This window comes from Magallana gigas, chromosome 4, assembly GCF_963853765.1.
Source record: "Magallana gigas chromosome 4, xbMagGiga1.1, whole genome shotgun sequence".
Lineage (NCBI taxonomy): Eukaryota > Metazoa > Mollusca > Bivalvia > Ostreida > Ostreidae > Magallana > Magallana gigas.
The window spans coordinates 2,351,670-2,379,041 of NC_088856.1; the positions used below are offsets into that span (position 1 = coordinate 2,351,670).

At 32.4% G+C, this 27,372-nt stretch overlaps 2 protein-coding genes across 2 annotated transcripts; both read left to right on the top strand.

Moving 5' to 3' along the window:
* On the top strand, positions 1–27,372 carry LOC136275006 (uncharacterized). Its single transcript, XM_066083243.1, has 6 exons — positions 1–53; positions 5,996–6,086; positions 6,444–6,679; positions 15,411–15,600; positions 24,790–24,888; positions 26,516–27,372. Exons 2-6 carry the CDS (start codon positions 6,014–6,016, stop codon positions 26,566–26,568), a joined length of 651 nt encoding a protein of 216 aa, XP_065939315.1. The 5' UTR covers positions 1–53; positions 5,996–6,013; the 3' UTR covers positions 26,569–27,372.
* Positions 16,726–19,516, top strand: LOC136274345 (uncharacterized protein KIAA1958-like). The gene has a single exon (XM_066080899.1). The coding sequence runs from the start codon at positions 17,011–17,013 to the stop codon at positions 18,397–18,399; it is 1,389 nt and encodes a 462-aa protein (XP_065936971.1). The 5' UTR covers positions 16,726–17,010; the 3' UTR covers positions 18,400–19,516.

The following is a 27,372-nucleotide window of genomic DNA, read 5'->3' on the forward strand; positions in this document are numbered from 1 at the left end:
GTTAACGAGACTTTCCGACCCCATACTGATACATCTGGAATTCCGACAAAATTGTAAGTGGATTTCAAAAACAAATTTCTGTTTCATTTAGCAATTCGTTATAATATTTTACGTTTATAACTACAATTTGTTCAAAGCGTCAAAAAGGAAGCGTTTTAGAGAATTTAAGAATATCACTCCTGTTGTTTCATTATCTATATAAACGTTGAAGTTTTCTAAATGGCATTGCATAGTAATTTTTTTCGCTACAGCTAGCATTTGACATCGGTCATATATAACCTTTTAAGAATATAACTCTAATTTAGGTAACATCTTAAACTATCCTTTTCTATTATTAATATCATTGGAATATTTTAAAAATTATGAAATTTCCTTTGTGTTGTTTTGGTTTTATATTTCATTTTAAACTACGGTTGTTCTTACTGAAAGCTTGAACGTTTGTATTGTCATGTAAGTCAACATTTTTGTCTATCTCTTTTGCTCAAAACATAATGATTAAGATATCAATCTATTACATTTACAAAGACTAATTCTTTTACGGCTTCCCAAAAATTGCAAACGTATTTTATCGTTTCTGTTTACGATTTCTCATTTTTAGTTTAAATTCTAGCGTAATGATGATTCATTGAGTGTTTGTTTTCTTATTTTACTGATTAAATAGAATGAACCAAAACCGGATTAATGAAAAATGAAATGGAACAAAACAAAAGTTTTACTCAAAACGTTGACACAAGACAATTGACAATCCAATTACATTGAACTGGTTTTTAAAACTTATCCTCACGTGTACCATTTCTTAAACTCTGTATGTGGAAAACATTTTAGCAGTCAAGCTCTTTACACATAAACTTTAAATGTCCGTTGTCAAAGGCTGACTCAACAATTTGATATCTCATATTTCTTTCTTTTTAAATCTAAAAATGTTTAAGGCCCATCTTAATAGGGCTGAATTTTAGTTCTGAGATATAAGAAAACGACAAATGTTTTGGTCTAGTTGTTTTACCTGTGATTTTTTTTTTGGAAATACGATATATAGATGATAAAGTCATACAATATAAGGGTTTTTAACAATTAACGCAAAATAGGGGAAATCTCATAATATGATATTTAGGCATTATAACTTGTTAACCAAAATCAAATGAATCTAACATTTTTTGTATTATAGAAACCAATTACAACTTATAAGCAAGCATCAAACATTATTGCTGAACGTATTAAAATAATCAATAGATTGACATATCAAGGATAACTGTATTTGTTGGAGAAAATATCAGATTACTTTATGACAAAATTCAATCAACGAACAAACGCATATACAAGAACCAAGGTTCCAAATGAAAGTTGACTTTGTACGAACCATTTTTATATATTCTTGTCACTTTTAATTTTTTTTATTTTATTTTATCTGAAAACTAAAAGAAAACAGAAGAAAACCATTGCATACTATCTTGTAATTGTTACAGGGATAGATATCTCATGATTTTCAAACACAAAAAAGCCATAGAATATAATTGCAAAAACACCGTTTCAATACTACAGATAGATGGTGGAGATTAATGGAAAAATATTCGATTTGTTTCTATATCAGAGAAGAATATAGAAACTTTACTTAAAGAATCAAATATTCAGCTGTACAAAATTTAAGATGCAACCAAGCAAATCAAAGTACTGAAAGTACACATAGGAGTTGAACATGGCGAAAATTTAAAAGCGATACCACTTAGAGTGGGAAGTTTGGTTTGTTTGTTGATTAAGAATTTTACACTCATATGGAGACGCAACCACTTGCTGGTGGAATATTGCATTTGTAACTATGCTCGGCACTAGGGCCATTGAGCAGTGAGGAAATTTTTCTAGTCTCATCCGAAGGACCAGTCTCCATAAGGTCCTACATGGATTTAAATCGGCGACAGAAAGTTTAGTGATCAAAAATTATCATATTTTACAGTTAGCTGTAGCAGATATTCATAGTATTGCACCAAACTTGAATTGTTTTAAAAGTATTTGAATATAATAATAGGCTCTTGGACCACAATGCTCGCCTTGTAAATCTAGTCCCGTTTTTGTTTTCAAAATCTTCACTTTTATGAAAGAAAAGTGACAACATACATGTGGAGTATGTTTCAACTAATCTGTCTTTTGCCTCACAGCGGACCGAAAGTGACGCACGATCATGGTTTTACCTGATCGGCACTAAGAATTAAAAAAAAATTATTCCTAAAAATTTCAATGTTCTATCTTTAATCGTCTTTTAGAAAAAGGGACAACAAAATCACCTTTTTAAAAAAGAAAAACGAACATAACGGCCAACCGGAAGTGACATCATCAACAAAAATGTACGTGATGAAAAACCTTGATATCTTGCAATGGTATTATTCGTAAAAATTTCATAAAAATCCGTTGTAGCATATTTGAGGTATTTGAGTTTAAAGAAAAATTTTAAAGTAAAAAAGGATAATTATAATAGTGAAAAATAGAGGAAAAAAAACCCTAACAAAAACAATAGGGTCCTCCGTTGGAATAACATTTCAGTGTATTTTTTAGAACAATAAAATTTATTTGATAATTAAAAAATCAACTCTTCTCCACCTAATTATGGCCTCATTCTCCCCCCGGGAATCATTTAGTTTGAACAAACTTGAGTCTACACTACTTAAAAATGCTTCGATCGATGGTAACCGAATAACAAAACTTCATGATAAATGCGATGTCTTCAATTTTTTTTAAGTCAACTTTCCTTACTTATGTAGCAATATACCTCCATCACCTGTATATAGTGTTTTTGTCTCTTAGTTCATTTGATATGCAAGGGTAAGCTCTTCGTATGAACAACTTTTAAGACGAGGCAAACTGCTGACAAACAAGTTGATAAAACATGACTATCAACAGTCTCGTTCGAAGTCATCTTTTCATAAGTTTTATGGTCGATACAATGACCTTGTCAGCAAATACAATCTTCAGTTCTATCGTATGCTGACTGACGTTTTTAATACTAGTTAATAGACCGTAATTAATCATCAAATACTCTACGTGTTTTCCGTGTGTTTTTTTGATTACGACAAAGAGCAAATTTCGGGTGTAACCGGTCAGCAGAAGATGGTCACTCCTCCGTGGCACCTGATCCTACCTCTATTTTTGGTCTGTGTTTGCTCTGCTCCTTTTTGTAATTTTCCTTTTCACTTTTGATTTTGAACGCTATTCGTTATCGCCATATGTCATTCCACACAAGATACAGTTTGTGTAGCCAAATTGTTTTCAAGAAAATTTTCAAAGATTGTTCTTTATAGAATACATGTCAAAATTCGACTCTCCATTGTTATTGCAGCCTTACCACAGGGATCATGATTTGAACAATTTTTGAATCTACAGTACCTAAGGATGCTTCCACTCAAATTTCTGCTTTTTTGTTCCCTATTTTTTCTGAATTTTTTTTGTTTACAATCGATGCAAAAATGCGGGTTAGATAAACCCAAAACATTCCAGGAATGAAACGAAATGGTTCCCTTTCTAAAGATGCAATTGGTGTGGGGGTTTTTGTGTGCTCATGCAGAAATTATTTTTATTCACTTTGAATATTTTAAAATTTGAAAGGTCACCGATTTTGCTGATGTAGATAGGCGAAGTTCTAAAGCTTTCTTACAAAATTGGGTCATTCATAAAATATTTCACACTGTAATGGCAAAAATAAATCGAACAATGCAGCTCTAACATAATTGACGTATATATATATATATATATATGGCAATATTTAGTATATACGTCCTTAGTATTACCAAAGACACACTCCTGAAAACCTCGAATATTGCTTTTTTTCAGATATATAATAACATTACCGGTTAATTAATTTCTACTATGCCGCAGACAATGCAAGTAGGTTTCGCCCTATATTCTGATCTGCGTCACTGTGTCGATATTTTTGTGCATATAATTGTTGTTCGTATTTTTTATCGTTAACAGATGGCGCTACACTACAAATTAGGTTTGTAACGCAAATTAAGGAGACATTTATGTTCTGTATAATTCAGTATTACTTTGAACGAGATAAAATATTCATGATATGTTTAATATATAGTTACATTTGCTTACACTTTAGATTATCAAAATTAGATCAGTACAGAAAAAATGACAGGAACTATTTGGTGGCGGATATTGAATTTATATATGGCTATATCAAGTTTCACACGAGTAAATCAGCCGACACAGGAGGCCCCATTGACGGCCACTATATAATCAATACAAATTACATCGCATGAAAAGTGCTGGATGACCAAATGAGATTTGCTATTGTTCAACTCCCAAAAATTTTAGACCAATTGTTTTCAATCAATTAGAGGTCTTTTTACCTTATTATTTTTATATATAAGACATTTATACTTCGATAGTATCGATAAAATTCTTCATTTGCGTAATGTTGAAAAAAATGATTTAAAAAAAATTTTAAATATAAATTTTGGTTTTGAGCAATACAGGTTATTTAATTCCAATGCTTCATATTCAGTACTTTGTGTTTAATAAAACTAACTATCCACTGTCTGTTGTAAATCAAATCAAATTTATCAATTTAAAATGCTTTTTCGTGTGTTATACCCAAAAACGACCGTTGACTTGTTAGATAATTTCATCTAACATTTGAACCTTTATTGCACAGAATCTTCGTATTCTTTTTGTAGTTTTGTTCATATATGCATATCAAAAATATGAGAAAAGTTGTATATTCGTCATCTTCATCCAAGTTGATGAGATTTCGAATCACCAGATCTAAGGAAAACGAGTCACAAATCCTTTTAACAAGACCTTGGACTTTTATAGGATGTAGCTATCTATTTCTTACGTCAAAACAAGTTAAAAATGACGCGGTTTCAAGCAAAATATGCACCAATGGCGTAGTCTTAACTTAAAAGCCAGACAGATATTGTTGATTTCCGAGAGCCATGGCTGAGTGGCTGACAATGAAATAGACAGGCCTGCGTCACATTGCTATTAAACACAACTACCCAAAGTCCAAGCTCTTGTTAGAATGGTTCTATCTGGATCGGAACATGCAAAACATTACCTAGACATTGACTGTCAAAAATATATTTCTTTTATTCAATAGAATAGCTGACAGGCTGAATGCCTTTTTATGCGTATAAGACAGTAATTTTCCTCTGCGTATGTGTATCATACGATTGTGGTCATTGTTCATTGCAGGAAATATGTCGCATATTTTATAGAAGTTACACAATTGTAGAAGGAAATACTGAAAACTCAGGCCAGTAAATTTACTGGAGATAATCAAACGTTAATCAAAGAGTATAACGCTAAGTGGTTTTTTTTTTGTTTTGTTTTTTTTTGGGGGGGGGTCCTTTATCGAATTGTTCTGTGCTGGAAATGAATAAAATTTCACGTTTGTCATATATCTATACTTTCTTCTCTTACGATCATTTGAACAACATCCCTCCGCGACGCAAAAATAGGACTTCATTGGAACAGACAACATCGAATCACGGTATCTATTGTAACCAATTTTAACCGGAAGTACCCCTGCTGAACATTTTTATTAAATCATGTGACCGCGGTGACTAAACGAGAAATAAAAACAGTGTTCCGGACGAACTCGAAACGTGTCTATTGTACATGGTGTTATCTAGTTCACTTCATGCAACAATAGTAAATTACGGTTCTCTCAAAGTCATATGTTTTCTTTGATTATTGGGAAACTTAAAAAGAAATTTCTTCATAATTTCTTGTTGCTTGTTTTAATAATGCAAATTCTGATGAATGTCTCAAGCTTACATAAATATACCCGTCTTTTTTTTATCAATTTATAGTACTCCTCACTTATCTTCCTTTAACTCTAGGCACTTAATTATTTTTATCTCTGCTATCACTATACATGTCCATATAAGTTACATACATTTTCTTCCTATTTTAACTATTACATCAAATATTTCTTCAAAGAATTATGAACAAGACTGATGAGTGTGTCGAACAACTGTATTTCTGTTTACTTTAGGAAGTAAATCCGGTCAACATGATTAGATACCTACCTTGTTTGTTGGTGGTCCTTATCAACTTAGAACCCACCATGTCTATGGACATGCGCTGTAAGTAACCATAGTAATTTAAATCATTGTAACAGAGCCTATAATTGTACACAGAAATCAGAAAAAGAAGCTTTGGTTTTTGTGTAAAACAATGAAGCATACATTCAAATTCCAATAATATTACTTTGGCTCAAAATGGTACATTTCAATTAAAGCTATAGATGTAGTATAACCCTAAAGACAATTGAAACTAGAAGCTAAAGTAAAATTAGTTTGAAAAAAAAATATTATATAAGCAATTTTCTTCACACTTAACCAAAGATTTTACAAAAAATCTGCTTGATATGTCTTTTAATGTTTTACATCGCTGAATTCACAATGGTACATGCATTTTATCTTTGCTTACGACATTGATAGATAACATGGACAACGTGAACACTCCACAAAGTATTTGTGGTTGCAATATAACGCTGCCTGTCGATAGATACAAGCATGAGCTTGTTTCGAAAGGTGAAGCAAACAGTGATTGTTCCGTCACTATGATGGTGGGCCTTTCCTCCGAGTTCAGTTGCAAAATCTGCGTCCATACGGTTGAATGGATTATGGAAGCAGATGACGTAATGAACATCACTTTCATTGGTGAAGCAGACAAGGTACGTCTTAAATATGACATATGAGCAGGTAAATAAAAATATCCTTTATATCAAATGTTGTACCTGTTGCTTTGATGTCAATCATGGTCTTAATACATGTAGTGTATTATATCTCTTGTCATTTAAGACGTGACAAAATGTTTTAATTCAATGAATCACTTCTATACTAAATATTGTTGCAATGTAGGAATTTTAGCTGTCTGCTCATTTATACCTTTCATTCAGCATAAGTTATCAGTCATTTTTCTAGACATGACTCTTTTATTTGTGCTTTCCATTCAATGACAAACCAAAAGCCAATAGAAAAAAGAACATGACCCATGGGTCTTCTTATAGGCGATTTCTGTGGAATCATCATGGTTCATGGGGGGGGGGGGGGCAATGTTTGTACCTTTCGATGGTAATCCTTACCCATGAAATGTTATCAACGCAAACCTATTTACAATTATTTGTTTAATATTTAGGGTCTTCCGTTTTCAACGGAAGACCCTCTTGTTATTCTTCGGTTTCTTTTTAGGGTCTTCCGTTTCCAACGGAAGACCCTCTTGTTATTCTACGGTTTCTTTTTCTTTATTCCTATTATTCTTTTTTTTCTTTTTCTGACTTTTTTGGAGCTTTATTTCTCAAAAACTACCCAACCGATCTGCACGAAATTTTAAGGAGTGATAGAACATCATCGTCGCTACATATCATTAAATTTTCAATTGATGACGTCACTTCCGGTTTCAGATATAGACGATTTTGTAAATTTTTAAGGGTCATTTTGTCCACGCATCTTCTCCAAAACTAATCAAGATAGAAGCTTGAAATTTTCAGGGATTGTAGATGAATGTCTGTAGATGTACCCCCATGCTTCCAATTAAGAAAAATACTCAAGGCCTCGAAGCTCGCCTGAACCTGAAAATTGGCACCAAATTTTTTCACGAAATTTTTGCACATTTTCTGTAATACCTTTTGATGTGTACATATTTTGTTAAAACATGTAATGCAAAAGTTGTTTCAATTTGCACGGGCTTTCATTTGATATCAAGAAAAAGGGGCTGATCCTTCAAATTAGGGGCCAAGAGGGCTCTAAAGTCTTCTTACAGTAACTTTTTACTGAACAATAATTTGTTAATAATTATAGAAGCAAAAATTTTCATTGTACAGCTGTTTATCTATACAGTACCATACTTAAGTCATATATTACGTAATAAGGGGTTTCAAGGGGCCAGAAGTTCAAAACTTTGATCATTAATATCTGAAAAAGGAGAAATATTTTGAAAAGCAATGTAGAACAAAAGTTGCTCAAAATAATGTTCTGTACAATATGCTACCTTAAATGTTTTTGTTTATGACCCCATATAGGAGTTAAAGGGTCGGCCCCTAAAACACATTTGTACAGATATCTCAAGAACGGTAAACATTTTGTGAACATTTGTTGAACAAAATATGTTTATATTTACAAGACTTTTAATTTGATATCAATAAAAAGGGGCTGGCCCCTCAAATTAGGGGTCAAGAGGGCTCTAATAACTTCTTACAATAACTTTTTACTGAACAATAATTTGTTATTAATTATAGAAGCAAAAATGTTCATTGTACAGCTGTTTATCTATACAGTACCATACTTAAGTCATATGTTACGTAATTAGGGGTTTCAAGGGGCCAGAATTCAAAACTTTGATCATTCATATCTGAAAAAGGAGAAATATTTTTAAAAGCAATGTAGAACAAAAGTTGTTCGAAATACTGTTCTAAACAATATGATATCAAATATTTTGTTGTTAGTGGCCCCGGTAAGGGGTTAAAGGATCGGCCCCTAAAACACAGTTGTTTAGATATCTCGAGAACGGTTTACAATTCGTGAACACTTGTATAACAAAATATGTTAATATTAGCGAGACCTTTTATTTGATATCAAGAAAAAGGGGCTGACCCCTCAAATTAGGGGCCAGAAGTGCTACTAAGTCTTTTTATGATAACTCTTTTCTGATCAATAATTTGATACTAATCATAGAGCAACAAAGAAGCTTTTATTAAGCCTAATTTAAAACTGAAATCCGTTTTAAAATCTGACGATGCATTACAGAGATATTGGGGTTTAAATATTGATTTTTCCGGAAATTTTGATTCCGCGTTATTGGTTTAAAAATTAGTGCAAAATTCACACTGAAAGTAACTCCTGCTGAAAACAATTCGTACAGGTCATAAAACCGAACTCCTTTTTTTTAATGTTAATCATAGTGTTTATCGAAAAGATTTCGTTAATTCGATCGATAATTACGTTGTTAGTTTTTATTAGTCTTATTAGTTTTAATCGAAATAATTATCGTACGATTCCCCATGTCAACTCGCCATGTTTTGACTGCGAACAACAGCTGATAGCGGTGTGTCAACATTTTTAAAAGAAGCATGGCCTGCAAGACGTCGATAGTGGAAATTTCAGCTCAACTAACGTATGACAGGTTATAAAGGTATGTTTCAATACAGGATATGTCGTATTGACTTTTTCTTTTCAAGTATTTGCACTTTTCAATGTAACCCGAAATTCCTCTGACTCTAACCTCCGCTTTCGACGTGCGTCACAATATAAAATCGGGCGTTAGAGTCAGAGGAATATCGGAATATTATCTGTCCAGTGTATTTTCACGTGTGTGTTTTGCACACCACTCTTTTGATCTTCTATTTATTATTTTATATATGTATGTCTTATTTTGTATTGAACAATACACTGTAAAACAGTGCAATTAAAAGGGGTGGGGGTCCTAAGGTACACAAGATTAGAATGTTGTAATTAGAGTGCATGTTTGCATGATGATAACTTTACCCTAAATATTTGAATAAAGCAGATCTTTACCATATCGCCTTCACTTAATTAATGAATAATAAACTCAGACAAGCTTGTGCTTAATTAAATAAATATATTTGACATTGTAAATATTCAATCTAATTAAAATTAGACCTTTCGCCTGGTTCTCTGTTATATATGGTTATCGCCTGTGAAAGAGCATGTAAAACAGATCGCAAGATGAAAAGAACTTCAAGTTCAGATTTTAGGTTAATGTTCCTTGATATCTATAAAACATTCCTCTCGAGATTTGATTATTTCACTGTAATTTTTTTTAAAGATTAGTTTATCTTTTATATATGTTGAATTTATTGATTCATTTTAGGTCAACTTTGCATGCATAAAACAACTACATTGTAAACAATTTTTACATTAAGACATGAAATGTATGTAATAATTTTTACTGCCTCAGATCTCTCTCTCTCTCTCTCTCTCTCTCTCATGCTTTTAATCTTGGCAAAGCATCACAGAGCAACATCATTTTGTGCATATCTCTATCTAGTAAAAGAAATCAACAATGCTTTAAATTTCAAAATGAGCATGTATTATCACGCAATCCCTCAGTTTTTCAATGTGCAACCAAAATCCAAAGCTTTGTAAAATTGTTCATGGAATTTTATGCACACTAAACATAGTATTGTTTTTAAAACATGTAATTAATAAGAAAAGAGAAAAAAAACCTCGCTAAATTTATTTGCCCAAAAAAACCCCAGTAGAATTCATTTAATAAGAAATGGTATAGCAGAAAATTATACTTTGACGCTGTTCGGATGAAATATTGTAAGTCGTTTTAATTGTACAGTGTTAAAATTTCACGATTTCTACTAAAGTACCAATTGCGATGGTTTTAATTTCACGCTGATTAAAAATTCAATTGATCAGAATATAAGCATTTAAATGTTTTTTAAAACTAATGATAGTATTCACGATGGGTTTAATTGTGCAAGAAAATATTAAATCGCGAACATAGTAAAATTAAAACCATCGTGATTATTTGCCGATCTACAGTATTCCTTTGTAGTTTACGAATTGAAATATTGACTGTTGCACTATGAGAAAAACAATCTCTCTCTCTCTCTCTCTCTCTCTCTCTCTCTCTCTCTCTCTCTCTCTCTCTCTCTCTCTCTCTCTTAATTTGATATGCGTCTATGCCTAAGAAAATTTTTAAATGCTATATTAAGACTTGATAAGCAAAGTGACTAAATGTTAATGTCATGTATCGGGATATGTCATACTAATTACACTGTATGGTCAGTGTATTTTTTCCAGAAATACTATGCATATGTTAATGTAAACACAGCTATTATTAGTACATATATGTTAACACAGCTTATTGATTTTTTTATTTCAGCTATTGGTGGCCACATGGTTTTTACCTGTTGATTCTTTTCAGCTCTTGAGGTTAACCTGTTACCTCTACCCACTATTCCTTGTATTCTATAGACAATATACCGGTAATTCAAATTAAATCGGGTAATTCATGAACAGTTACTTTGGAACTTTAAGAAAGCATCATGCCTTGTTGTGGTTTGTATTTGATAAGAAATTATAACAAACAAAATTAAGGCTGTTTAAAGTAATTTACAATTGTTAGCTGTGAAAATTTGTTTTTCAATAAAAGTATGCAATTATGTTTCCTTTTTTTTGTTTTTTATGATTTTATAATGATATTTAGATGTGTATACATAATTGAAAAATCGCCCCACTCTTTCTAATTGTCACCATTAAGATTACATGTAGGATATGTAAATGTACATTTGACCTTAAAATAACATCTGCCATGATAATTACTTTTGAAATGAACAAGAAACAACCATATATGCATGCAAATATAGGAAAACATGTAAAATTTGATCATTTTTCATTGAAGTCTCCCTCGTCTCCAGCTACCCAGGTGTGTTTGAATTTAATTTTAATATAAGGCAGATGTTGAACTTGTATGCCTTACTGTTTAAGCATACCTAGTTAAAAGGAGACAAGAATCCAGAGTAGATTTAATTTTTACTAAATATGATTGTTAGCTTATTTTTTTTATGGAAAAAAGAATTCACATGCAGGAATACATGTCTATCTGTTAATTAAAATGCTACAAATCATTCAATAAACAAAAAAAGATCAAAATTTAGTATCATTGATGATTAATTTCAAATATGTGTGAAAAGTGACTCAAAGAAATTGCCACAAGTTTCATAAAATTAGGTAAAAGATTTCAAACAATGACTTTTTATGAAAATCAAAAGATTGGGGGGGGGGGGGGGGGTATACAGTGTACATGTAAAGGCATTTCTAAGTGATGTGATGCTTTTATCATGATAATATCATGTAGATGTATGTTGTATTGAAAAAGGTTTCTTATTGAAGGAGGTTGAGCATCAATTGACCTCTAAAAGGTTAGGCAAAGATGTTTTACTATGGGGAACCCAATAAGGCTGTGTTGAAAAGAGGAAATTTGAAATGGTGGGTTCACTTCAATGGCCATATTTTTCTTAAACCTCAATGGAATTGGGAATATGGGGTATACTTTTTCTCAGAATTGCATTAGCTTTCTAAGTCTAAGACAAAACATCTTTTCATTAAATGATATTGACGAAGTTAAAGGTAGCAAGGGACAGTTTTCGAATAAAGTACCCATTAATAATTTTGTAAAATTGAGAGTTGCTGTACTTGAAGGCTTATGAGTGTTGTAATGATTCATGAAATTAATTTTAATGATTATTTTTAGTTAGAGGGATGTCTCCTGTTTGAATTGGTATGCAATATGAAGGCTTCTAATGTTAAGTGCATGAGAAGCAGGAGTAAATTTTGAAACTATGAATGTTGTGTTGACTTAACACAATGATATTGCAGGTTACAAATGGGAGGTCAATCAGGTCATATAACTCAAAATGTAGGTGGATGGGACATTATATACCTTTTTACTGGCTATAAGGATGTAGCAAGTTTATTTTCCCCCAAGACAGTAACTAAATGAGGCTTAGCCGACGGAAATAGTTGCTATCGAGGGGGACAATAAACTTGTAATTGTCCAAATAGTAAATATTTATTTTATTATCCAAAAAAAACTTTATTTGTCGGCAATGCAGAATTTTTTTGATGATAAACAAATCGCAGTTATCGGACCAAGAATTAAATGCAGCGATCGGAATACATCAGAGGTGTTTCGTGTTTGAAAATGAGGGAAATTGAATGAATCCTGCTGGTGAATGGTTTTGATGACTATTCACCATGGGCAGATAGCACGGAAACTATTTCACGGTTACATGTAGATAGAAAAGCATATTTATGCGGGTACCCTATAGTGATCAGTACCCTATAGTGATCAGTTTGTCCGTCTGTCCATCCGTTTGTCTCTCCATCCAAGATCACTTATCCGGAGCATAGCTTCTCTCCCTTTGGCTCAATCTGGTTTATACTTCATCCACAGAGTGCCTTTGGGTAAATGGTTTGCAGTGACCTTGAACCATATTTATAGGTATAAGGTTAAGGTAATTGCAGAGTTACATGTATGTATTAAATCCTTGTCTTTTTATTTTTTTCCAACTCAAATATTTCAAAAACACTTGCATCGATTGCTTTGAAATTTGAAAAAAATTATTTGATGACGTCATCACATTCGTCACATAATAACGTTTTTCATGTTTTAAAAAACTGATCTTGTCCGGATCATTTCTCATTTTTGATTAAAGATAAAGCTATGAGATTTACAGAGAAGAACTATCATTTTACTTATGACATAAGGCAGGAAACTAAATACGGATACCCCCGGTCGAAACCGGAAGTAAAACCATTTTTTTTAGTTTTCATGTTTTTCAATATTAAAAATTAATCCGTTTTAAAATCGGACGATGCATCAATATAGCTGCAGAACTGTAGCTCTCCGGGGATATAAAATATTGACAGACTGGAGAGCTACAGGGCCACCCATTGAAAAAATTGTATATTTATTGCGCAGAAAAACGTGCGCTAGTTTTGGACTGATTTACCTTATTTATACGCAAAATCTGTGAAAACAATTAGTACCATTAAATTCTTCATGCATTTTACTACTGTAATCGCCTCTTTATTTGCCTCAGACTTTCATCGAAACACGTTACGGACCTCGGAAAATCAAGTATGTTGAATTTACATCGAGATCGAGAGTCGCCATTTTTACACGTAAACAAAGTGCATCATATGTTACGGGACTGGCGATGGTGTTTAAAAGACTATCCGAGGCAAGTAAACAGACGATATTAGTAGTAAATTCCATGAAGAATTTAATGGTACTAATTGTTTTTACAGAATTTGCGTATAAATAAGGTAAATCAGTCCAAAACTAGCGCACGTTTTTCTGCGCAATAAATATACAATTTTTTCAATGGGTGGCCTTGAGCTCTCCGGTCTGTCAATATTTTTCCCGGAGAGCTACAGTTCTGCAGGTAGATGCATTACATAGATATCGGGGTTTAAAAATTGATTTTTCGGAAATTTTGATTCAGCGTTCTCGGTTTCAAAAATAGCGTAAAGTTCAAAATAAAATTAATTCGTTCCAAAAATAATTCGATTTTTGTTAAGTCGTACTTAAACACATTCTGAATTTTTTTGTTAAGTCGTTCTTGGAATCGTAAAGGTTTTTGTTAATTCGTACATAAAATCAATCGTATTTTTTTAAAGTCGTTCCAAGAATAATTCGATTTGTTTAATCTTTTTGTTTAAGATGCTCTATTTATTGATATCTGCTTCTTGCAGGAACAACCAGCTTTACTCTCGACATTAAAGGAAGACCCACTCGTTGCTTTGCAACGAGCTTTGCTCTAGTTATTATTATTATACTTTTTCTTTTTTTTTTCTGACTCCTTCTCCGCTTTATAACTCAAAAAGTTTCCAACCGATTTTAATAAAACTTTCAGAGATAATGTGAAACTATTATCCCTCAAAGATGTTAAAGTTTTCTTGACAACGTCAATTCCGTTTTGACGTAACGTCATTTTTAAAATTTTCAAAAAGTCATTTTGTCCGCGGCGTTTCTCAAAAACGTTTTGAGATAGAGGCTTGAAATTTTCAATGGTTATGATTTGGTCGATTTACCTCTGTAATAAGGCTGGAAATGAAAATCTGTCACTTCCGGTCGAAACCGGAAGTGAAACAAATTTTTCGAAAAAATGAATTTTCTGATCAAATCGAAAATGAATATGTGTTTTGTAGAGCTAATTAAACTGAATCTAAAACTGAAAGCCGTTTTAAAATCGGACGATGCATTACAGAGATATCGGGGTTTGAAAATCGATTTTTCCGGAAATTTTGATTCCGCGTCCTTGGTTTAAAAAATAGCGTAATGTTCAAAGTAAAATTAACTCGTACCAAAAATAATTGTTAAGTCGTACTTGAACACATTCGGAATTTTTTTGCTAAGTCGTTCTTAAAATCGGAAAGGTGTTTGTTAAGTCGTCCTTAAAATCATTCGTATTTTGTTAAGTCGTACCAGAAATAATTCGATTTTTTCATCTTTTTATTTAAGTTACTCTTGTTATTGGTTTAAGAGCTCTACTTCCAACAGGAACTCCCAGCTTTACTTCTGACATTAACGGAAGACCCACTCGTTGCTTTGCAACGAGCTTTGCTCTAGTTGTTAATATTTTTATGATTACACGACCAACGAAATCCAATTGTTATTTGCAAGAATGTTCTGCATTACTATGACTTTCCATATAGGTAATGGAGAGAGGAGGGATAATTGCCTTTGGGCGAGTAAAATGACGATATCATTCCTGTGAAATTTTATGTTTTTAATCTTTTAAATCAATGTAAATCAATTCCCAATCTTGAAAATACACAGTATTTCCAAGAGGACAATTTTTGTTTGTTTTCACAAAAAAATCAAATTTGAACCTGATGTTGTTAGTTTTTATTTATGAATTTTAGAAAATCCTGAAATTTGGTGATGAGAAGTTTAACGAGACTTGCTTTGAAGGAAGAAGATTAGATATCCGTGTCATTGTGGATGAGGAGTATGCCAGAAAATGGAAGGAAGATAAAGGGGGTGCCGGCAACGATTTCAGCTTCAAGTTTGCTTTAAATCCAAATTGTACAAAAATTCCAAAGAAGCAAACAAGTATGTTTACTTTTGTATCTCATAAATACTGTATAACTCAACATGCAGTTATAAGGCTCCTCTCTCTTTAGGTTGTTCTTAATTATTACTTAAAAAGAAATATTTCATATCTTTCGTTGTTCTCTAAACTGTTTCAACACAAAAAAAACCCATACACCACTGTGATTTGGACTTGTCCTTAAAGATTTGTAGTAAGTAAAGGATAAAGAAAGTATACGCAAAATAAGCAACATATATATATATATATATATATATATATATATATATATATATATATATATATATATATATACATATATATAAAACTTAAATAAATGAAAACACAAAGATCGAGTAAAACATAAGCGCTTTCATTTTCTTCAGATGTTTTACAATACTAACATGGTAACGTTTGTTATGACGTCATAATAGTATAACGGCGTCTTCAAGTCTCTGAATGACGTCATATTTTCCCGTATTTTCAGATATCACAATACTAATAATAACATATTATATAACACGGTTAAAACATGAATAAAACATTTAGAATACTCAGATGTTACATTAAGCTATTCAATTTAGGTTTAAAAGTTCTTATAAAATGTTTTTCTTTATCACGCCTTTCAACAGTATTAGAATTGTACATTTTATAGAACGGAAAAACAGTGAATGATTTTTTCCCGCATAGGTCAAGGTGTTCACTAACTTTTAGTTTGCGGTATTCCGGTTGGTTGATGTGCTGTTTGTGAATTCGGATTCTTTCCCGTAAGGTACTTCCCGTTTCTCCAATATATAGTTCCCCGCAACCTGAGCACGTGATAACGTATAATAGATTTCTGGTTTGACACGACATGTTGTTGTTAACGATAAACTGTTTCCCACCAAAATTGAAATGATGTCCTTGTTTAATATAGGGACAAGTGCCACATCGCGAATATATATATATATTTATATTTATTTCTATAAAAAATATAGTTAATGTGTGACTATCTTGTATATATTTGAGGATAAAAATGTGGACATTTCTTGAACTGGCTTGTTTCTGCTCAAAACAGACTAAAACTGTTGTCAATTAGAAAAGCAATAAATATGAGATTCTACATGTTGCTTTGTATGTAAATCACGCATACAAGATTCGAATAATGCCAGTTTAACACTCTACAACCCTTTGTTGAGAAAAAAGTCTAAAATTGCTTCTTCAAGTTGTATCTTTGTCTTTTAAGAGAGTACCCTATTTTTAAAAAAGAGCTCAAAAACCATCAACTCGCACGAGATATCATTTTCTCGCATTATCACCTGTGTGAGATCGGTTTGTCCAGTGTGAGACAGCAGTGTGAGATTTTTCTGTCTTACACTGTGTATTATTGCGCCGCGACCGGTACTACTTTTAAAACGTAAACAAATATCGTCTGCAGTCGTAAACAATAAATCATGGAGGGTGCAAATGCAAGTGTTAGATTCAAACCCGTTGAAACGTCAACTTTCATTGAAGCAAATGAAACCTCGAATACAATAAGAAAAACACTGGGCCATTTAAACATTTTGCGTGAGTATTTCGAATTGAAAGGGGAGACCAGAGAAATTTACAACATACCCCCTACTGAACTTGACCCCCTCTTGGCAAACGTTTTGGTTAGCGTTCGTACGAAATCGGGCGAAGAGTATGAGCCCTCGACTCTGAGGGGTATGTTGGGAAGCTTTGAAAGACACTTAAAACGTCACCGCTACCAATATTCATTAATTTCTAGCTTCGAATTTGCGCAGTGCAGAGAGGCCCTAAAGGCAAAACAAAAGGATTTAAAAGCACAGGGGAGAGGAAACAAACCCAAAAAATCCGATTGTTTAACACCCGAAGAAATAGAAAAACTTTATTGCACTGAACAATTGGGAAAAGCGACCCCCACCTCTTTGATAAACACCTTATGGTTTAATAACACGCTCTATTTTGGCATGCGAGGGGGGACCGAACACCACAAAATGAAATGGGGTGACGTTGTTCTCAAAAGAGACGAACAACTCCAGCTTGATTATTTAGAGTACAATGAAAGGGCAACAAAAACAAGAACCGGTGTGGATGTCTCCGACAGCCGGGCATGTCCCCCTCGCATGTATGCAACCCCTGATAACCCTGAAAAATGCCCAGTCTCAACTTATGTGTTGTATAGAGTTAAACGGCCAGATGGTTATCCCAAGCATGATGACCCGTTTTATATTTCAGTCGTTACAAATGAAAAACGGCCGAGAATTCAGGATAGATGGTTCATTAGTAGCCCAATAGGTGTTAACAAATTAAATGATATCATGAAAAAAGTGTCAAAAAATGCTGGCTTACCGGATAATAAGAGAATTACAAACACAAGTGTCCGGAAAACGCTGGTCCAAAGGATGACCGATTCGAATGTCCCAGACACCTTACAGGTGTATGTTACGGGTCACAAAAACATTCAATCGCTGAACAATTACCGCACAATAAACGATACACAGAAATTCGCAATCAGCAGCATTCTTTCCAAATCCTCATGCAAAACTTCTTCATTGGTTCCATTTTCAAACACTGCACAAAATACTCATCGGCTTGATACACCAGCAGCAGCCATGTCCTCGTCTACAATGGTAGATGTTCAACCACGCTTTGAAAATGCCGCCATTGAAACTCAAAATAATAAGGTCGCACAGTGTTCCTCTTCAGCAAGTGCTTCCCATTCCATGGGATCAATATTCAGCGGTGGACAGATCTATGGGAATGTAACTGTCAACATCACAAACAACACAGTTCAGTCAAGAAAGAGAATTCGTGTGATTGACTCCGACTCCGATTAGCCTAACTTAAACTTGATTCAGCATCCACAACAAACGCATAGCCTACGTAAGACATGACCCAGTTTTGAAATAAACATTCATTCATTTTTAGAAAGTATTTGATACCGAATACAATTAATTCAGTTCTTTTAATTTTTTATTTTAAAGGTTTTAAATTGATAAACTTGAATATACCTTTAAAACGTAGTTGTTTGTTCTTTTTATGACTTAGCACTATATGCCACACGCGGATGGATAACTCTAAATACCGTTTAACATGTATGCATGTGTTTAAAAAAGAGTCGTCTTTACATTGTTAAAATGATTTTGATGAATATGTTGATTTTTTTAAGTTTACACAAAAGTGTAAACCATTTCGAGATATGATCTCTTTGATGGTGCATTTATTTTTTTAATCAGAATTCGAGAAACAATATTTAGATTTTTCAAGGCGGTACCAGTCAATCCGTTTATGTTGGCATGTTCGTAAAATAATGCTAGAAAAATAATCATTCATTATATACTCGTGTGAGATAGTGAAATTCCACCTCGGGGCCAAGATTCACGGTCTAGGACTCGGCAAAGCCTCGTCCTAGACCGTGAATCTTGTCCCCGAGGTGGAATTTCTCTATCCCACACTCGTAATAATGAATGATTCTATTATTCTTTGTCTATGGGAATGCATTGGAATTTTTATTGAAAAATATATCAGTCTATAATTTTTAAGTAAAACAATTATTGTTTCGGATCCCTTACCCCACTTCTAAAAAAATTAGACTTAATTAATACTTATAGAGCTAAAAAAAACAAAAAAAACTTTGGAACTGGTATAGAGATGTCTGTCACATTCAACACAGATTGTTTTGAATTTTTTTAATGAAAATATAACTTCAATGTGCCTTTATAGACACAGGCATTCTTAGTATTGACTGGATTTTTCTTCTTCTAAAAGTAGATCCAAAGCTGACTGATAAAGATAGCGTACCCTATTTTCAGGCCCAGTTACTACAATAATGTGCAAGATTCAACTTTTTTTTCTCAACAAATGGTTGTAAATAGGACTCAAATTAGCCCCTTCTTATTTTTTCAAACCTTTAAAATATACCTGCAGCTGGGCAGTTCTACAGCTATTCTTAGTGATTAAAAAAGACATTGTTCAGTTCTTGTTCTGCGTAATATTCATACAAAACAACATATAGAACCTCATATCTATGTGTTTTTATCTATTGACAGGATTTTTTGGCGCGTCTTGGACAGAAAAGAAGCCAGTTCAAGAAACGCTTACAGTTTTATAACCAAAGTACAAAAAAAATGTTTAACCTCCTTGGTTTTTTTAGTTACGTCAGCTGTCCAAATCAACACTGTATCCATCACTCCTTTATTTCATATAACCAGTAAAAAATGAAATGTGGTAATAACGAACAGTATTAAAAAAAATTCAAAGAAAAATAACAAAAAAGGAGCAGTGCAAACACGGATCTCTAAGGGTAATAAGAGGTAGAATCTTATGTGCTACGGAGGTGTGAACATCCTCTGCTGCCCGGTCATACCCGGCGTGTGCTCATTGTCGTAATCAGGAAAAACGGTAAAATCCGTAGACAATTCGGTGATTAAAAAGGACCTAAAATTAAGTAAGAAAAACGTGAGTCAGCATTCGAAAGATTGTATAGAGAATTAATGTTGACAAATGTTTACTTGTAAGCTTGCTAAAAATGAAAGCAGTGTTATGTTAAATTTGATGAATATACATGTAATGATAATGTATGCATGCACAAATAACTAAACTGAATTTATTTCAATATAAATAACCGCCAATTTTTTTTTCAACCTGAAGGAGGGCGACCTCCAATTTACTGTTGATCAATTTTCAAATGCACATTCTGTGATAAATGTATGTATCATACATTGATAATTTATTAGTTATTATTAACAAAGTAAGTAAGATACTTTAAGATTGTTCTTTTAACCGGTGCATTGAAAGCCAAACACTAAATTTATTCTAACTGGTAAGATTAAATATAATACAATATGTAATATAATACAAATATAATAAAATACAAGAATAATGTAATACGAATACAGTCTTACACTGGGTGGCATGCTGACTGACGTTTTTCATATTAATTGTTAGACCATAACTAATCACCTAATTGTCTAAGGACTTTTTCAGTTTTTTCCCGATAACGACATAGATCACACGGTGGTTGTGACCGGTCAGCAAAGGATGCTCACTCCTCCTAGGCACTTGATCCTACCTCTATGTTTTTGGAGGTCCGTGATGTTCTGCTTTGAACTTGTATTTCGTTTTATGTATTTTTGAGATAGTTCACGGTTTGTTATTGTCATTATTTCATTCTATAAGTTTTTCTTAGATTAACATAAACAGTCTATCAAGAATAACGCACAATTTGCATCTGCATAACTTTACGATTAAACTCCAAAACTTTGGTTATTCGAGACTGTCATGAGACTTTTGGCATGAAGATCATGCTATTCATATTAGGGGAATGATTAAACAATAATATGTTTCAAATTGAATATTTCAGTCTCTTAAGTGCACAAGTAAAATGATTGAATTGAATAAAACTAAAAGGATTAAGATGGCATAAATTTGTTTAGAATTTGTTTATGGCTTGTAATCAGCTGCAAAGGGTAGAATAAGACAGTCCATTGTATCTTCACTTTCGGATTTCGTTTTATATTCTTGAACCCAGCTTAAATGAGACTTCGGTATTTTGATAAAGTTGTCTACCTTATATTTCTAAGCTATTTTAAAATTGGTACATGTAAAGTGCAAAACGAAATAGAAACGAAACAAAACGAAATGAAACGAAACGAAATCTACCAAAACGAATCGAAACCTACCGAAACTAAACAAAACGAAACAAAATCAAATTAAAACGAAACTAAATCAAAACAAAACTTATCAAACGAAACGAAACAAAAAGATATCGAGCAAAATAAGATATATATTGTATAACCATTATGTTTTCAAATTTATTTTATAGTGTATATTCTAAAAGTAACAAGTCTTTTTTGAAACGGAGCAAAAGTAAAAAAAATATGCGCGTATGTAAACTTGCAATCCTCTGCTGACCGGTCACACCCACGGTGGAAGCCATTCCCCCGGCCAATCTAATGCTATGCTTTCATAACTAGTAAATTGAAATGGCGGAAAAGAAACTTTTGAAGAAAAAAGATGGTAAAATTGAATTTAAAATGCAATTTACTCTCAGTGATAAGACTCCGATGCATAATTTCATCTCTCTCTCTCTCTCTCTCTCTCTCTCTCTCTCTCTCTGTGTTTCATTCTTGACTATTAATTTTTTTATTTAATGTGAGGAAAAATAGCTATTGGTCCTTTTTTCTTAAATTCATAATCATTTATTCAAAAAGCAGTAACAAAACGATAATGTTCTCAAATTTAATATTTCCTGCTTAAACATTAACTCTAATGTGAAGCAACTTTGCTTTTACCTCTTCCGGTATAATTGATACCGACTCTTTGGAATTAACCAGCATATCTTAAAATCTGGGATTTGTTTTTGCCTCAAACAGACATTTAGCAAACTAAAATAGGCATGTTGCCACATTTTTTCTTTTTTTCCCATATACACTATCGCGATTTTATATTTCGAATTCGCATTACAACAGTATAATAACCATAATTCGGATAGCAACACCATTTTGCTCCGTAAATAAACAAGCTTGTTCATGTAGAATCAATTTTGGAAAATGTGTTGTATTTAGGTGATAAAGGACTGAAAATAAGAGTAAGAATACTACACATATTTTGAAATAAGTATTTTTTGAATTAAATAGTATACACGAGCATATTTGCAGCTAGCAGGTGATTTACAGTATGCACGTATAAATAAAATACGTCAATAGAAAAGCAAGTCTTAATAATTGTCAAATTTTATATAACAAGTGCTTGATCAATGTAAATTTTATATGAAATAAAGAATAACGCATTCTATATATATATATATTTATAGGTTTATTTCTGATGTTCATGTAACTGAAAAACTTTTTGCAACTAAAAACTTGTTACAAACAGCTAAGAAATATAAGCTCTTCGATGTGATTTTTAACGACTGTAATATTATTTTTAACAAAAAAGAATATTCAAAATTGGTTATCAAAACAATTTGGGCAGAGGAAGAAAAACAATGGCATAGCTCTCTCTGTGTGAACCCTGAACTCTCTTTTTTTAGTAGAATACATACGAATTTGTGCCCTAATAAGCTTTGGCAAATTGCTAAAGAAGAACCCTCAAAACGACTGTTGATCAACTTTTTAGTTCAAGTTTCATCAATGAAAACTGTATGTAAAACTTGTCCTTTATGTTATAAGGAAACAGATAGCTATAATATGCACCTTGTTTTAAGCTGTTATAATCTTTTAGAAGACAGAGAAATTATGCTTGAAAACATTTTAGAAATTCTTGACGTCAACGAATATATATTGTTTGAAAATCAAGATCCAGAATTACAGTTTTTATCCCTTATGGGATGTGTCAATGGTACAAGTTTTGAAAATATATCGTATACAATATGGAAACAGATTATGTTAATCGTTGCATTTATGTTGTATAAAAACAAAGGTTTCTTTGCAATAGATTGTCGTAATTTATAAATGTCTATCAAAATATGTACATATATAAATATGTTTTGTTTCTGTTCTATTTTCACTTGAGTTTATAATTTGATTAAGTAATACTCTCCACTAATTTGGAGGAAATAAAGAATATCTTATCTTATCTTATATATATATATATATATATATATATATATATATATATATATATATATATATATATATATATATATATATATAATTTACCTTTATTGATTTCAAAAAAATATTCTGATAGTTTCGTTTCGTTTTAATTTTGTTTCGTTTTGGTTTGTTTTGGTAGGTTTCGTTTCGTTTCGGTAGATTTCGTTTCGTTTCACACTTAACAGGTTCCCATTTTAAAATATCTTCATTTGACTTCAATTCATAACATTATTTCAAGTGAGAATCTTCTTTCCATTTGCTTCATAACAGTTTCTTCAATATTTTACCCCCTTCCGGACTTCATTTTGTCCCGTACCAGAAAAAGCAACATAAGACATACAATGTGGTATAATACCAACTATTTTCACAGATCATAGCCTCTCGATTACTCAGAAGAATCAATTATTTGATTAGTGCTTTTCTACTTGTTTAGATTATTAAATTTAAACCTCTGTAAGGACCAGTTTCTGACCTCTTGAGGTCATGATTTGGGAAAACTTAAATCTACCCATACAGTACCGATCAGATCCAACCTAACAACAGAGTAAACCTAAACTAAACCCCGGGTTTACTGTTGGAAAATGTGTGTCCATTGGGGTTTACTTGGGGTCCAATCAGGGTTTGCTTTGGGTTTACTCGCGGTTTGCTTTTGTGTTCGTCTTTAAATTTGAAATAAAAGCAGACCCGTATTTATCTAGTTATCTTTCTGTCTAATTCCTACCCCGTTTATATTCCAAACACACATGTAGCGTCTGGGTCAGGGGTCTATTTCTAATCGGGGTTTACTTTGAGGGTATACTTTGGGTTTACTCTGGGTCTGCTCTAATAAACCACGAGTAAACCCTGAAATTTAACCCAGGGATAACTTGGGGTTTACTTTCTGATAGGTTGGGTCTGATCGGCACTGTATATAAGAAAATTAATGTAAAAGTTTAGATATTACTGTCTATTTTATTTTCAAGAAAATGTTTAAAACATAACACCCTGTTTTCATTCCTTCCGCATTATCTCTACTTTGAAAGGTACTTTGCCCTTTTTTGAACAAACTTGGAAGCCCTTTCACTTGCTTGCTTTGTGCTTAGTTTATTGAAATTTGCCCAATGGCTCCGCAGAAAAACGTTGAAAGTATGAAAGCTTTACAACGACAACGACGACAACCACAACGACAATAAAAGCGCCAACGACAGAGAGGGGCAAAATTTGATCAGAAAAGCTCATTTGAGCCTTTGGTTCAGGTGAACTAAAAAACTCAGTACTCAATTAATTCCAATGAATAACTCATTTAAAAAGGTTTTCGTTTTGACAGCTTTTCATACTAACAAAATGTAGGCCTTGTTTTCAATATCGCTTAAAAAACTTCTAATACGGCAAACATAAGTCTAATTTATAGAGTTTCAGTGCCGAATGCTAGATATTGAATATAATTGCTAAAATTTCAAGCATTGATTTCTGACTAGTAAAAGTTAAATCAATTGGTAATATAGATTTCTGTAACTCACTGTTTAAAAGATGTGATGGCCTAACCTTAACCCTGATTGTAGTGTGATCATATTGCCTTTTTATCCCAGATTGTTTTGAAAATGAAGATCGGTTTCTCTTTGAAAGGAACATTATCGTCTTTTCTTGTAGGTTCTAATACAAAGTACGGAGTAATAGTGGGCACCTCCATCTCTATCGTCTTTCTTCTGGCCGTGAGTTTTTACTTCTACTACAAACGCCATCAACCTAGTAAGTCCACACTCTAAATAAAATTGTAGGATTCCTTTAATTGATTTTGTTGTTGATGAAATTAAATGAAAAATATAAGGAAATAATCCTAAACAGATTAAGGTGAGGTTTGCGGCTTGCGTTTTTTAAGGAATTGTACCAATGTTACAAACCATTTTGTTCACTGTACTACCGTGGTTTCATTAATATTCAAGGGTATCAGTTTTCGTGGATTAAGTGAAAATCACAGTTTCGAGGATACGTAAATTCGTGGCCAATGACCCCATCAATACAAATTGATAGTAGAAATTGCATTTTACTAAACATTAAATTTCATGGATATTCTTAACAACGAAATCCACGAAAATTAGTATTCAGTGAATATTGATGAAACCACAGTGACGTCTTTTTTCACGCAATTCAAATGATTTTGCCGGTCTCGTTCTATAACTACAAAAGGTCATAGTTCAAGATTTTTAAATTTTCATGTTGATGGAATGTATATAATTTGGTGAAAATATGTACACTTTATCTGTGACTATTTTTGGGTTTTTTCTGCGTAAAATATTCGAAAATTATGTCATTCTTCATATCATGATTAATTTTTTTCAATTTTCAAATAAACTAGTCAAAAAAAGAATTAAATGCAACAAAATAATTAGTTTTGGACAACTATTATGCAACCGAAAATATCTTATTTGAATCCTTTCCAAGTCCTCCGATTTCAGAAAAAAAGAATCTTGGTATATTTGTGTAAGCTGATGTTTCTTAAGGTGGAATACACATGCACCTAAAAAAAAGTTAATTAACTGTAAATTATTTGATTAATAAAAAGATATTATAATACATAAGCAATACATATGTCAAATAAGCGAAAAATTTGCATTTTGGGGATAAAAAATGAATATGAAAAAAAAATCAAGTCAGTAAGTAACAACAAAAGCCCCTGCGGGATTCAAACTCGGTATGTACTGATCACAAGCCCGACACTTTATCCACTCGGATATGATGGAAGTTATAAGTTGCTGTCGATATTTTTTTAAATAGAAAATAATGTCGTTTCGATTAGAGGTCAGCCATTTTATGACAATGTGTTATTCAACCTTAAGCACTCTTCAAAACCATTGGATGTTGACAAATTGATAAAATGCTTGTGTCCTGTTATATTTTAAATGAAACTTTAAAACTCCACAAAATAAAGAAAAAAAAACCCTGAAATCAATTTTGACGGCATATAAATTTTGACGTCATAGCTGAGATAAATGGTACTTCGTATTACGTCACAATGAAAATATGTGAGTTATCTCCCTCTAGCCGCAAATCTTACCTTAAGTTAAATGTAATGAGTTGATATAGTTTATTAATTTTTAAATAGCTTTGGGTTATTTTAAAATGTATTATTTAAAGGTAACTCGGTAAACTATTAAGAAGAACTCCTAGAAAACATTGTGTAGTATTTCAATAAAAGGTCATGCAAATAAAAACTAGCTATTGTTCCTATTTCCAAAGGTTTGTTTGACAATATGACATTTGTGTTATCCTGAATATCGAATATAAAATATGTGCAAGAAAGTTATGGTACGAAAGGGTTGAATTGCTGATACATATTATCTTTATTTCGCTTTTATATAATATAAATGCATTACAGAGAACAAACAAAGTGATGACACCACAAAACTGGTCTACACAAGGCCGAATTGAGGACAAGTAGAGAGGGGAAAATCCATTCACAGTGTAGTTATATGTTATTCAGTATATAACTGAGAGTTGGGTTATCACACCGGAAAAGCGAGATTTGTAAGGAAAGGCAAAGTTGTTTTAAGGAATGCAAGTTTGAAACAACGTTTACCACATTTGTGGGTTTTTGTTTGCTTGGTTTAATCAAACCAGGCAGATAACGGTGTATTACATATAATAAAAACATTAAACAAGTGCTTGCCTATCGCTTGATTCTTTAAAGTAAATGGTCCAGAAATTCGCACTGTTTTGGGGGGATTTAGGGTCCTTGGTGTTTCTTTTTTTTGTTGTAAATAGCTCGTGTTAATGTAGGCCAACTTGCATGACGATATAATATATCAATTAATTTGTTATTTTCAATTTTCCAAGTCTGTAACACATTCATTTAATTGTTATGTAAATAAATGGAACGTGAACTAATTTTTTGTTAGAATACTAATAGAAGTCAGCAAGATTTGCTTAAAAAAGACAGTTTTTGAATTATTATTTCGTAAGAATCGCGAATAAAAGCACACGTTTTATGTTAATGGTAGATAAATGTCTTTCTAAGAAATATAATACGATATCAAAGTTTGTTTGCATTCATGACTCACATGACACCTTTATTTGGAGTAAGGATGTTTCCATTTTTATTTTTAAAGAAATTCAATTTCCATTAGATATTTTAAGTTAGGTATTTTAAGATGGGAATTCTGGAAGTGTTTTGCTTGTTTTTAATGTAGAAAATGTGTCACATTTGTCTATTTCCTACCAATTGCAAACTAAGTT

Excerpts from the sequence above, each read along its gene's own strand:
- LOC136275006 (XM_066083243.1), top strand. The coding sequence starts at position 6,014 with ATGATTAGATACCTACCTTGTTTGTTGGTGGTCCTTATCAACTTAGAA. Across the intron at positions 6,087-6,443 it reads CATGTCTATGGACATGCGCT|ATAACATGGACAACGTGAAC; the intron begins GTAAGTAACCAT and ends CGACATTGATAG. Across the intron at positions 15,601-24,789 it reads AATTCCAAAGAAGCAAACAA|GTTCTAATACAAAGTACGGA; the intron begins GTATGTTTACTT and ends CTTTTCTTGTAG.
- LOC136274345 (XM_066080899.1), top strand. The coding sequence starts at position 17,011 with ATGGAGGGTGCAAATGCAAGTGTTAGATTCAAACCCGTTGAAACGTCA.